Source organism: Oncorhynchus keta, chromosome 22 (genome assembly GCF_023373465.1).
Source record: "Oncorhynchus keta strain PuntledgeMale-10-30-2019 chromosome 22, Oket_V2, whole genome shotgun sequence".
Classification (NCBI taxonomy): domain Eukaryota; kingdom Metazoa; phylum Chordata; class Actinopteri; order Salmoniformes; family Salmonidae; genus Oncorhynchus; species Oncorhynchus keta.
In genome coordinates, this window is record NC_068442.1 from 7864789 (window position 1) to 7878602 (window position 13814).

Below are 13814 nucleotides of genomic sequence, written 5' to 3' on the forward strand. Positions count from 1 at the left end.
TTGGAGTTCTACGGACAATTCCTTTGACCTCGTGGCTTGGTTTTTGCACTGTCAATTGTGGGACCTTATTTAGACAGGTGTCTGCCTTTCCAAATCTTGTCCGATACATCTAATTTACCACAGGTGGACTCCAATCAAGTTGTAGAAACATCTCAAGGATGATCAAAACAGGCTTGACCTGAGCTCAATTTCGAGTCTCATAGCAAAGGGTCTGAATACTTATGTATTTCTGTGTTTTATTTTTTTTAAATAAATTAGCTAAAATGTCTAAAAACCTGTTTTCACTTTGTCATTATGGGGTAATTAATACATTTTAGAATAAGGCTGTAACGTAACAAAACGTCGAAAAAGTGAAGGGGTCTGAATACTTTTCCGAATGCACTGCTTGCTACCTCTTTGTGATGTAATTCAGAAACACAATGTCAAACTTTCAATGCTATTGCAGACGACACATACATTGCAAATAAACGTGGTGAAGCCCCAAAACTGCCTGGCATGGCGGTAAGTGTTATAATTTTGAACTCGGACAAAACAGAGATGCTATTTCTAATTTTATTGAAACATCTGCTGTTGGATCTGACAATGAATCTTCATGGATTGTACATTTGTCTCAAATAAAACTGTGAAGGTCCTCAACCTTACTCTTGTTGGGTTCGACACTTGGACCCGTGCCACGTCTTCTGTGAGAAAATGTTGTACTCTACGGATGTTGCAAAGCATGAACCTGCAGGAGCGATTCACTGTTTTGATGTTTGCAGAGAACAACAGGGATCTTTGCTCCGGGGATCTTTGCACTTTGGGAGTTGTCAACCGTGATGAAGAGGTCTTAGAGTGGGCAGGCTTTCCCCAGGAGGAAGAGCAGCTCCGTCTTGTTGAGGTTGAGCCTGAGGTAGTGGGCCAACATCCAAGCTGAGATATCTGCCAGGCACACAAAGATGCATGTCGCCAACTGGGTGTCAGAAGTGGGAATGAGAAAAGTAGTTGAGTGTCATCTGCATAGCAATAATTGGAGTGACCATGTGAGGATATGATGGAGCCGAGTGACTTGGTGTTTAAAACCGAGCCCTGGGGGACACCAGTAGTGAGAGCACGATGTGCAGACACACATCCTCTCCATGCCAACTGATAGGAGCGACCTGTCAGTTAGGATGCAATCCAGGAGTGTGCAGAACCTGAGATGCCCATCCCTGAGAGGGTGGAGAGGAGGATTTGATGGTTCATGGTATGAAAGGCAACAGATAGATTTAGGAGAATGAGAAAAGAGAAGAGAGTCAGCTTTGGCAGAGCAGAGAGCCTCCGTGACACAGAGGAGAGCAGTCTCAGTTGAGTGACTCATCTTGATGCCTGACTGGTTAAGGTTAAGAAGATTGTTCTGAGTGAGATAACGAGAGAGCTGGTCAGAGATAGCCCGCTTTGGAAAGAAAAGAAAGAAGAGATACTGGTCTGTAATGCTTTGATCAGAGGGGTCGAGTGTTGGTTTCTTGAGGAGGGGAGCGACTCTGGCCATCATTACATCAGAGGGGACGCAGCCATTGGTGAGTGATGAGTTGATGAGGGAAGTGAGAAGGTCTCTCCAGAGATGGATTCGAGAGGGTGGCTGGACATCACTAGTTGCAGGATTTCATCTGGAGAGAGAGGGGCAAAGGGGTCAAGGAGTAGGGCAGTTCTGTATGAGTGAGACCAATGGACTCCGTAAGCTGAGTGAATGAGGAGCGGATGTTGTCAACCTTTTTTCCAAAGTGGTTGACACAGTCGTTCACAGAGAGGGAGGAGGGATGGGGAGAAGGTGGAGGATTAAGGAGGGAGGATAAGGTGGAAAATAGTTTCCCAGGGTTGGAGAAGAAGAGCATGTAGAGAGGAGGGAGTGGAAGGGTGATAGGTCCTCTGGAAGTTTAGTTTTTCCTCCATTTCCACTCAGCTGCCCACATCCCTGTTCTGTGAGCAGGAGGAAGGGTTGAGCCAGCCGGGAGGAAAGGGGAGAGTGGGAGTTAAATTAGGTGGAAAGGAAAGTAAGTTCGAAGAGGCAGTCAGGAGACAGGAGGGAGAAGGATTTAGCAGAAGGGAGAGATGATAGAATATAAGAGGAGAGAGTAGTGGGAAAAAGACAGTGAAGATTGTGACGGTGCATGACCATCTGGGTAGGGGCTGAGTGGGTAGGGTTGGACGAGAGTGGGAAGGAGAAAAAATAAACAAAATAGTAATTAGAGACCTGGAGGGGATTGGAGTGAGATTGGTAGGCTAACAGCCTCTAGCAAAGATGAGGTCAAGCTTATTGCCTGCCTTGTGAGTGGGAGGGGACTGGGAAAGGGTGAGATCAAAAGAGGCAAGGAGAGGGAAGAAAGAGTTTGAAAGAAATGAATTGAAGTCAGGCTTCCGGACGTTGAAGTCGCCCAGTATGATGAGTGGTGAACCATCGTCGGGAAATTAGCTTATCTAGGTGTCAAGCTCATTGAGGAACTCTCCAAGGGCACATGGTGGATGATAGATGCCAACAATGTTAAGCTTGAGTGGCTGTGACAGTGACAGCATGGAATTCAAATGAGGAGATGGGCAGGTGAGAGAGGGGGAAAATTGAAAATCTCAGTTTAGGAGAAATTAGTAGTAGCAGTGTTCTCATGGGTAATCTATGTCTCAGCCTTGTTGACCACCGATTGGCAGTTCCAAACACTGCCGGAGACTAGGAATTGCACATGGGTTGTGCGGGAAGGGTACACTAGATTAGAAGGGTTGCAGTCACGGAGTGGGGAGTTTCTGTAAAACCTACAGGTAGAGGAGTGAACAGGAAATCACACATACTTGACAAAACTACACAATAGCAAAATCTGATAATCTGAAATATCTTGTTTTGGCGACAGTCTTCATGTTGGGCAACAACGCGATGAAAAACTAGGGGAGATTGAAGTACTTACACTAATTGCTGATTGCCTAGCAGAGGTGAAGAAAAATACCCCCTCCAACACACATACCCACCAATTATCAGAAAGCTCTCACAAATTCCCTTGAAACCAGTTGAAGTCTATGGTCCAACACTTCAAAGTCACAAGTACTGAGCATTCAGCAGCTCAAAAAGCAATGATTAGGCTGCTAGCTAGAAAGAGGCAGCATGTAACTAGAAAGGTCTTAGCCAGACTATATCAACAACAACACTTATTGAAAGACAAAAATAAACTTTGGCTACTCTTGCAGAGATGAGTTGTCTTCCCAAGCAATAGATGAGCACTGATCGGGTGACAGCCCTGTAATGTGTATACATGTATGGGAGAAGTCACTCACCCTCCCTGTAATGTGTGTGTTTGGGAGAAGCTACTCACCCTCCCTGTAATGTGTGTGTTTGGGAGAAGTCACTCACCCTCCCTGTAATGTGTGTGATTGGGAGAAGTCACTCACCCTCCCTGTAATGTGTGTGTATGGGAGAAGTCACTCACCCTCCATGTAATGTGTGTGTATGGGAGAAGTCACTCACCCTCCATGTAATGTGTGTGTATGGGAGAAGTCACTCACCCTCCATGTAATGTGTGTGTATGGGAGAAGTCACTCACCCTCCATGTAATGTGTGTGTATGGGAGAAGTCACTCACCCTCCCTGTAATGTGTGTGTTTGGGAGAAGCTACTCACCCTCCCTGTAATGTGTGTGTTTGGGTGAAGCTACTCACCCTCCCTGTAATGTGTGTGTATGGGAGAAGTCACTCACCCTCCATATAATGTGTGTGATTGGGAGAAGTCACTCACCCTCCCTGTAATGTGTGTGTTCGGGAGAAGTCACTCACCCTCCCTGTAATGTGTGTGATTGGGAGAAGACACTCACCCTCCCTGTAATGTGTGTGTCCAGGAGAAGTCACTCACCCTCCCTGTAATGTGTGTGTATGGGAGAAATCACTTACCCTGGCCAGGGACACAGTGTCACTCTTCAGGGACAGCAGATCACAGCAGGCCAGTAGGTCCCCCCCTTCGATGAGGCTGGGACTGAGGTCTGCACTGAGAGGGCTGGGGCTGAGGTCTGCACTGAGAGGGCTGGGGCTGAGGTCTAAAGTGGTCACTGGAATCATGGCTGCGATTGCTAGTTCTTGTGGTCTCTCTGGTCCTGTTGGTATCTCTGGCCTCTCTGCTGGTGTCTGTGGCCACAGTGGTCCAGCCTCCACTCTCTCCGTTACCTCTGGCGCTGTCTCTCCACCTTGATTCACCACTGGCCCCCGGCTCTGATAACACACAGGAGAAAATACATTAGTCAATGGGGAAACACACACGCACACTTGGATACAATATTCCAAACGTTTTGTTTTTAAGAACCGCCCTATCTATGGAGTAGTGGCAGTCAGTGCCATTTAAGATGACGGAGGATGATATAAAAAAAATATGTATGAGCATAGACTGTGACGAATACAACTGGTGTCGACCTTACAGTGGAACACTTACTTCACAGTAAATACCTGTTGTATTTGGTGCATGTGACAAATAAAGGCCATGCTCAAAAAAATGTAAAGAATCATCCTCCATCAACTCATCTTAAACAGCACTGACAAACACTGCTCCAAAGATGGGACAGTACTTAGAAACAAAACGTTTAGGATATTGCATCCAAGTGTGATTCTATGTTTTTCTATTACAGCTTATTGGATAACAGTCAGTCATATTCCATTCACCCAGCTCAATGTAACATCGATAGGTTTAGACTACTACATGACACTAACATGTTCCATAGACCCATGATGAGGTTACTACAACCTAGAATGAAAGTTTATAACGTAGGGCCAAATGTCGAAAGTATTTTGAGTAATCAAGGTGACAGACAGTGACACATTCAAGAGCGCCTTGCACACTCTTCCCTGCATCTAGCTGATCTAGGGTGTAGTCATTAGTCCAACAGTTGCAAATTTGAGTTTCTATTGTACAAATTCAGTTATGTTTATCCCTGCTTCGTTCTGTTTGCTTCCGTTTAAGAAATGTTTTTCATTACAATCGGTGGCATGAATACACCCCGATCATACGCAAACACAGTTCACTTTCATAGCAGCCACATAAAAACAGCATGATCACTTTGCTCGTTGTATATACAATGCATTCAGAAAGTTTTCAAACCCCTTGACTTTTCCCACATTTTGTTACGTTACAGCCTTATTCTAAAATGTATTAAATTAATTGATTTCCTCATCAAATCTACACAAAACACCCCATAACGACAAAGTGAAAACAGGTTTTTAGACATTTCTGCAAATGTATTAAAAATAAAAAACAGAATTACCTTATTCACTTAATTATTCAGACTCGAAATTGAGCTCAGGTGCATCCTGTTTCCATTGATCAACTTGATTGGCGTACACCTGTGGTAAATTCAATTGATTGGACATGATTTGGAAGGCACACACCTGTCTATATAAGGTCCTACAGTTGACAATGCATGTCAGAGCAAAAACCAAGCCATGAGGTTGAAGGAATTTTCCGTAGAGCTCTGAGACAGGATTGTGTCGAGGCACAGATCTGGGGAAGGGTATCAAAACATGTCTGCAGCATTGAAGGTCCCCAAGAACATAGTGGCCTCCATCATTCTTAAATGGAAGAAGTTTGGACTCTTCCTAAAGCTGACTGCCCAGGCCAACCTGAGCAATCGGGGGATAAGGGCCTTGGTCAGGGAGGTGACCAAGAACCCGATGGTCACTCTGACACAGCTCCAGAGCCCCTATGGAGATGGGGGAACCTTCCAGAAGGACAACCATCTCTGCAGCACTCTACCAATCAGGCCTTTATGGTAGAGTGGCCATCGGAAGCCACTCCTAAGGAAATGGCACATGACAGCCCACTTGTAGTTTGCCAAAAGGCACCTAAAGGACTCCAAGATGGGACTTCAAGACTCTAACTGTTTGGCCTGAATGCCAAGTGTCAAGCCTGGAGGAAACCTGGCACCATTCCTACGGTGAAGCACGGTGGTGGCAGCATCATGCTGTGGGAATGTTTTCAGTGGCAGGGACAGGGAGACTAGTCATGAATGAGGGAAAGATGAATGGAGCAAAGTACAGAGAGATCCTTGATGAAAACCTGCTCCAGTGCGCTCAGGACCTCAGACTGGGGCGAAGGTTCACCTTCCAACAGGACAATGACCCTAAGCACACAGACAAGACAATACAGGAGTGGCTTCGGAACAAGTCTCTGAATGTCCTTGAGTGGCCCAGCCAGAGCCCGGTCTTGAACCCGATTGAACATCCCTGGAGAGACCTGAAAATAGCTGTGCAGCGACGCTCCCCATCCAACCTGATAGAGCTTGAGCGGTTCTGCAGAGAAGAATGGGAGAAACTCCCCAAATACAGGTGTGCCAAGCTTGTAGTGTCATACCCAAGAAGACTTGAGGCTGTAATCGCTGCCAAAGGTGCTTCAACAAAGTACTGAGTAAAAGGTCTGAATACTTATGAAAATATGATATTTCCATTTTTCTTTTTGATAAAATAGCAAAAAAGTCTAAACCTGTTTTGCTGTCATTATGGGGTATTGTGTGTAAATTGATGAGGGGAAAAAACAATTATTCCATTTTAGAATAAGGCTGTATCGTAACAAAATGTGGATAAAGTCAAGGGGTACCGAATACTTTCCGAATGCAGTGTATGATTTCTTCTTGCAACTATCGACACGCTCTCCTCCTCTCACATTTTTCCTTCACTTTTGGACTTCAGTGCACAACACATCAGCTGTCTGTGACCAGGCGAAAAAAAAAACTTTCCAAGCAAAACCTTCATATCATGACTGCTAACCGCTACACACAGCCTACATCGTTGTCATGTCATAGTCAACATAGATACTAGAACTAACATGTTAGTAAACCCGCTACAATCATGCAGTACATTGTACAGTCAGAAAGCTGTTTAGCAGTTTCACCGGCAGGCCCGGTGGCAATAAATGAATCAATCCAAAAACTTACCTTGACTTGGAAGAGTTCCCGTGTTTGATAGCCATAGCCAGCTAGCTAAAATAGCATCCCTCTCTGTTTGAGCCAGGTGTTTGAGTAGGCTAAACCTGCATTTGCTAGCTAAGTAAGTGAATGTGAAAGTTTAAAAAAATATAACAAAATCTCTCTCTCACTCTTGCTTCTTAATTTTGGAGGAAATTCATTTGTTCAAAACTGTTAAACTATTGTCTTTCTCTGTCTTTGAGTCAACTACTCACCACATTTTATGCACAGCAGTCCTAGCTAGCTGTAGTACTAGATTCATTCTCCGATCCTTTGATTGGGTGGACAACAAGTCACAGTTCATGCAGCAAGAGCTCTGATAGACTGGAGGACGTCCTCAAGAAGTTGTAATAATTACTGTGTAAGTCTATGGAAGGGGGTGAGAACCATGAGCCTTCTGGGGTTTGTATTGTCAATGTACCCAGGAGGACAGAAGCTATCTGTCCTCCGGCTACACCATGGTGCTACCCTACAGAGTGAGGCTACTGAGGCTACTGTAGACCTCCATTGTGACATGAATACATTTAGTATAGTTTTCCCCTAAAAGGATAACTTCTTTAATGTTTCACTCTTCTTATTTTCATTCAATTCACGGAGGAGGATGGTCCTCCCCTTCCTCCTATGAAGAGCCTCCACTGCTGTGGAGAGCTATGGTTATTTTGTGAACTTCAAGGGCTGTTTTGTAGACATAATATGTAGGCCAATATCTCCTATTCTAATCCTGCTCAGATATCTTGAAGTCATTGTAATATTAACTTAAATTCCAGATGCTAGGCGATGCAAATCTGAATTAATCATCTCTTGCTCCACACAATTGTGTTTGTCCTGAATGAATGCAAAACTAATTTACCAAAAACAAACAATGCAGAGAGAGAAACCCACTGTCGGCACTCAGCACGATACGATCTACCCCCATCAATTCCAATAAGAGACCTGTCTTTCAAATGTGCTTTCGTGTGCCACTGAATTATCATATGAGAGAGTGTTTACAACTCCACAAAATATCAGTCCGTCTGCTTGTGTGAAAATCTCTCATTCCTGTGAAGGTACAAAGTGAAGCACCTGCCTGGCCTGTAGAAAACAATTAGGTCGCAGTAAAAGACAAAGGCAGCAGGCAGCAGTTTAACATCCCATAGTGCTATGATTGTCCTTTAACTGTTCCGACTGTCATCCCTCGAGAGCTAATTATCCAGACGAGTCTGTAGCATACACACACACATTGACACTTTACACAGATTCCTTGTTCAATCACGGCGTAAAATGCACTAAAATTGGCATTATAGAGGATACTGCTCCAATCAGTTTGATTTCAGTTAATTACAGTATGTCTAAGTGCTCGCGTGTTACTGCGTTCCATAGCTATGACACCATTTGAAAAGAGACACTGTGTAATAGACTGGCGTCTGTCTGTATTGTAATTCAGATCTAATAGTCAGATTAAAAGTCAGGAAGAACAACTATTTGCCAGGCTGCTGGTAGGGAGCATACAACAAAGCTGGGTTTAAAAGCTTGGCCCTTCTGAGTTTCAACTAGGGATATATAGGGATATACTGTATGTAGCTAGTACAATACAGTGATATAAAATCCACATTTGGTGAAAGAGCGAGAGAGTTATAGTACTCACCATTTGCTCATTTAGTTTTCATGGCAGGCACACAAACACAATGTTATCCTCCTACTGTTAAAGAGTAACGCTGGTGAACTTTTCTGTGGAAATCTGTGGTGAAGATACGAGTTGTCGTCATGTACAACAGTTATTTTTCATTCACAACTGAGAGCATGTAAATGATCAAGTGGGTTTCAATTGGGAAGACAAACGCCAACAGAAAACAAGATGGGAGACATTTCTACATATATGACACGGGGGGGGGGGACTCTAATTGGTACAGTGACTGACAAACAATACACATCAATGTTTCTCTATTACACAAATAGCACCACATAGTCCATTAACAAGGATACGCAAATGAAGTGTGAAGGCAGTAAGAAACCATAGATGTGAAGGGCAGTATGGAGATGAAGAGGCAAAAGGAGGGGAGAGGAGGGGCGATGACGTACACGACGTCGCCCAATCAAAGGCAATAAAAGGAGAGCAGTGATTTGCGGTGCCTTGACAGCCAGCAGCACAAAAAGGGAAGAGAACTCCGACAACTAAATGTCAATCGCAGGGCTATTGCTAATCCCCTCTGTTGTCGAAATGTATGCTGACACTGTTTTGTATGGCTCCCACTTTTAGTACTATTGTGGGACCATAATTGAATTACATTTATTGTGATATCAGATGCTATTGCTCTGGGTATAAAGATCAGGGGTACTGGGAGATCTCTTCGGATTAGGGTTTGGTGCCATAGCAGTTGCTAGCTATCTGCTCATATGATTTCTCCTTATATTTGATTTGTCCCCAGAAGTTGGGTAATTAAACGTTGAGTCATATCTGAAGTCACAGTGTCCATGGAAAATCATTCTTTACCCCGGCTTACACCATTTATTTGCTCAAAATGTGGTTGCTCTGTTAATCTCCTTCATGAGTCTTAAAAAGTTCCAAATGGAGACTTTTTTTCAATGGTTGCCGTAAAAAACAAATCACACACTTCACCAAGCATATGTCTAACGTTATGGCATTCCAAACACTATTGTTCACTTTAACCAAACCTTAAGGAAGTCGATGAGCTGAAAATGTGGATGATTCTTTTTAAAGAGCCACCGAATATGCCGCTTGGCAAGTGTGTATTTAGGTGTGTTTCCTGACCGATTCTGCGTTTGGTTAATGATGTTTGTCCCCTATGAGACACTGTAGACGTGGAAACCGATTTCACTTCCTCAAAATCCCCAGAAGGAATCTAAGATAACTTTGTTCATTTTGATGTTTTTGCTGAGGATGTTTTAGTTGCCCAATTTTACATCTTAAAAAAAAAATGTGCGACGTGGTGTCGGAGCTGCTGGGCAGGTCTGTCTCACTGTCCATGCTATTGCATGCTAGTGGGCAAATGGACAACATCAAATCCAAACCCAACCTTAATTTACCCACGGATGTTCCAAACTCTATTTTAGACAAAACTGACTTCATGACCAAAAGCATCTTATTTACACTAAATGTTGACACTGCCACAGAGCCCATTTTCAAAGGGATTCGTTTTCGTTTCTTTTTAAAGGAAGCCACTCTTTAACATTGAAAGCAGGAGGAGGCAGCTGTAAGACAAAAAATACTTCATTCGGACAACAACAACAAAAATCACTAAAGACAAAATGGCCAAATACCATGGGAAATGGGAGGAATACCTACGGTAAAAAGGACATCCAAAAGAAATGACAACTGTAGATACACTACATGACCAAAAGTATGTGGACATCGGCTCGTTGAACATCTCATTCCAAAATCATGGGCATTAATATGGAGTTGGTCCCTCATTTGCTGCTATAACAGCCTCCACTCTTTCGGGAAGGCTTTCCATTAGATGTTGGAACATTGCTGTGGGGACTTACTTCCATTCAGCAATCAGAGCATTAGAGAGGTCGGGCACTGATGTTGGGCGATTAGGCCTGGCTCACAGTCGGCGTTCCATTTCATCCCAAAGGATTCGATGGAGTTGAGGTCAGGGCTCTGGGCAGGCCAGTCAAGTTCTTCCACACTGATCTCGACAAACCATTTCTGTATGGACCTCGCTTTGTGCAAGGGGCATTGTCATGCTGAAACAGGAAAGGGCCTTCCCCAAAACAGTTACTACAAAGTTGGAAGCACAGAATCATCTAGAATGGAATTGTATGTTGTAGCGTTAAGATTTCCCTTCACTAGATCTAATGGAGATTGTCTATGGAGAATGCATGGCTGTGTGCTTGATTTTATAGACCTGTCAGCAACGGGTGTGGCTGAAATAGCCGAATCCACTAATACGAAGGGGTGTCCACATACTTTTGTATAGCTAGTGTATTTCATGCTTAAATTATATTTCATGCTATACAGTTCATCGTGCTAAAATGTAACAGGGTGGTCTGATCTAGTTGTAATGATTCCAGAAGCTCAAGGGGTTAATAGAGATAAGGACGTCTAAAGAAAGGGGATGCTGGAACAGACCCTCTCTCTCCAGATTGGCATCCTCCCCATCTCCTCCTTTGCACAGGGGGGGGAGTGTGTGTGTGTCCAGGAGAGTGTGTATTCCCCAGTGAACACTGAGGCCTGTAAATTGTTTATCAGACACTAATGCAGGAGGCTAACCCTATTTGCATTCATATTAGTTCCCCCGTACCGCCATCTGAGGGAATTACTTATTCCAATTCTTCAGAGGAGTAAATAACTTTATGCATGATATCGGTATCTTCATAATTCAGATCGGTATAGTCAATTTGGTTTAAGTGCTCCTCGGCTCCGCCGGCCGTGTGTGAGGGAGAGGCTGTGAGGGGAACTTATTTGGAGGCGGTTTGGATCACTGGACATGAGAGCGGGAAATGGATTCTGTCACATGTTTACCCCCTCGGAATCCTCCCGCCTCTGATTATAGCATCTTACAGTCTGTAACTACAGTATGTGCGCTTGGTTTAAACATTCTGTTCCACTGTGCTGAATAGCTACTTAAGAAATGGACCTGGACTCATTTGTAGGCCTACTTTAATATTGTTTTATTTTTGAAAGTGGAGTTATTGCCAGAAGGGCAGGTGAAGGTAGTATAAAGACAATAGTGCAAACTAAATCAAGATGGAAAACGAAGGGTCGGATAGGAAATGGAAGACAGAGAGATGTCCTTACCTAAACACACACAACCTATTCACTAAGGAGGGCTTTGTGAAAGCATTTGCTTGAATAAGAAAATCTGCTGCAGTAGGAAAATCATCTATATTATGAAGGAAGTTCAGATCATCTCTAATCAACATTGTGATGTGTGGAACCAGGACAAGAACGCCTTATTTACCACCCTAAACCTATAAAAACATGTACAATGTGAACATAGAGAAACAGATTTCAGTGGAAGAAATGTAAAAAAATGGTTAGATGAAACAGGATAAAGAGAGGAGGGGTGAGAGAGGAAAAAGCTGTCAGAAAAGATGGGCTTTGAACATGATCAGAGACATCGTTTAAACAAAGAACAAAGAAAGAATACGGAGAAGAAAGGCCTACCTGCGAGTTGGGAAAACAAAGGGGTTGAGGAAGAGAAGACATTTGGCAGTGTGAGCCGTGTGGCAGAGCTCTAGTCTAGAGTGGTGTGGAACAGTACAGTTGAAACCCATGAATATCAATGAGTGCATATTATTATTTTCCATCGGGTATTGTATCTTTACTCACCCCTTCTGTCTGAGTGATCACCACCGCTGGGATACAGGCGCCTTGTTCCCCTGCCGCATCTTCCCCACAAGCCTCATCTGTGCTGTGGTCCTGGTTTGGGTTAAGTCGTCTATCTGGGTCCACTAGGGCCTGCTCCTGGTCTGTCCCAAGCAGTTTCTCTTGGTCCTGTTTTGGGGTTGGATTTGGATCTGTGCAGTGTGGTAGATCCATTCCACCAGCTAGATCATGGATTGAGTCCTGTGTTTGGTTCTGGTTCCCAGCTGATACCAGAATGGGGATATCATGAGGGCTGCTGTGGTCTTGTGCGGGACCAAAATATACTGGATCCTGGTTCACACCACTCAGCCTGTTTTCACCCTGGTCTGCGCTATGAGCTGTGCATTGCTCCAGGTCTAAATTACATTGATAGTCCTGGTTCCCTGGTGGATCCTCATCCTGGTCTGAGACCTTTATGGAAGGATCATGTTCTTCTGTTGTGCATTTATTGGAGCCTAGTGAACGATCCTGATCCTGGACTTGATGGAAGTAATTCCGACTCGCCTGGTCTTGTGCTGGTTCCTCATCTTGCACTAAACCCTGGTCTAGACCTTGCGGTCTCTCCTTGTCTTTTGATAGACCCTGTTCTAGACCAGGCAGTGTTTCCTTGTCTTGTGCTGGACCCTGGTCATGACCTGGCAGTGTTTCCTTATTTTGTGCTGGACCCTGGTCATGACCTGGCAGTGTTTCCTTGTCTTGTGCTGGACCCTGGTCAAGACCTGGCAGTGTTTCCTTGTCTTGTGCTGGACCCTGGTCAAGACCTGGCAGTGTTTCCTTGTCTTGTGCTGGACCCTGGTCAAGACCTGGCAGTGTTTCCTTGTCTTGTGCTGGACCCTGGTCAAGACCTTGCAGGTTCAGTCTATCCTGGTCTGGTGCTGAACTCTTGCCTAGACTATTCCGCCAGTCCTGAAACTGTCTCGGTGTCATGGGCTGTTGGTGATGTTCTGAACGCCTTGACTCTCCGTCCATGTCCTGCTGGGACTCCTGGAACTGAGGTAACACTGAAGAACACTCTGTCATAGGGCACAGAGTCACCTGCCAGTGGAGAACAACATGAGGCAATAGTTAAAACATACAAGTATACAAAAGTGTGCAGCTGGGCCACTTGACACAAACACACACGCACAGATATACACACATTTGAATTCTAGACTAAAAGCCTTGTTCTTAAATACTGTGGTTAGTGGGATATCTAGTCTATACCAACAGAGGCGTCATGCCCATAGGGGGCATGTGCCCCTTCAGATGTGTCCCGTTAAAAAAATACAATAATAATACTAATAAACAATAATAATAACAACATTGTGGTTACAAATGTGTTGTGGTTTCTCTGTAATATTACTAGCCACCTGGTAATTTTATGAAATTGGCTTTAGCTAGCCCAGATTGGGAACCTATCTCCCAACCACATAGCTACCTACCAAGAAGCAATTTCAGGCTTTAAATCAAGTTAGAGTATCTAGCTTGTCTAACTATCTTTGCTGGCATGCCTGCTGACAAGATTGGTAGACTTTAGAAAAGCAAACAATTACTACATTTACTGAATAAGTCTCAAATTACTTTCAATCT

The 13814-nt window shown here is 44.1% G+C and overlaps 1 protein-coding gene across 1 annotated transcript in view; it reads right to left on the reverse strand.

Moving 5' to 3' along the window:
- Positions 1–13478, reverse strand: part of LOC118400728 (uncharacterized) — a 32525-nt gene extending 19047 nt beyond the window's left edge. The window contains exons 1-3 of the mRNA XM_052474612.1: positions 13449–13478; positions 12210–13280; positions 3882–4196 (exon numbers count right to left, since the gene is read on the reverse strand). Coding sequence (XP_052330572.1) covers positions 3882–4196; positions 12210–13280; positions 13449–13478 — 1416 coding nt within the window. The remainder of the gene's footprint in view (positions 1–3881; positions 4197–12209; positions 13281–13448) is intronic.
- Positions 13479–13814: the final 336 nt, after the last annotated feature.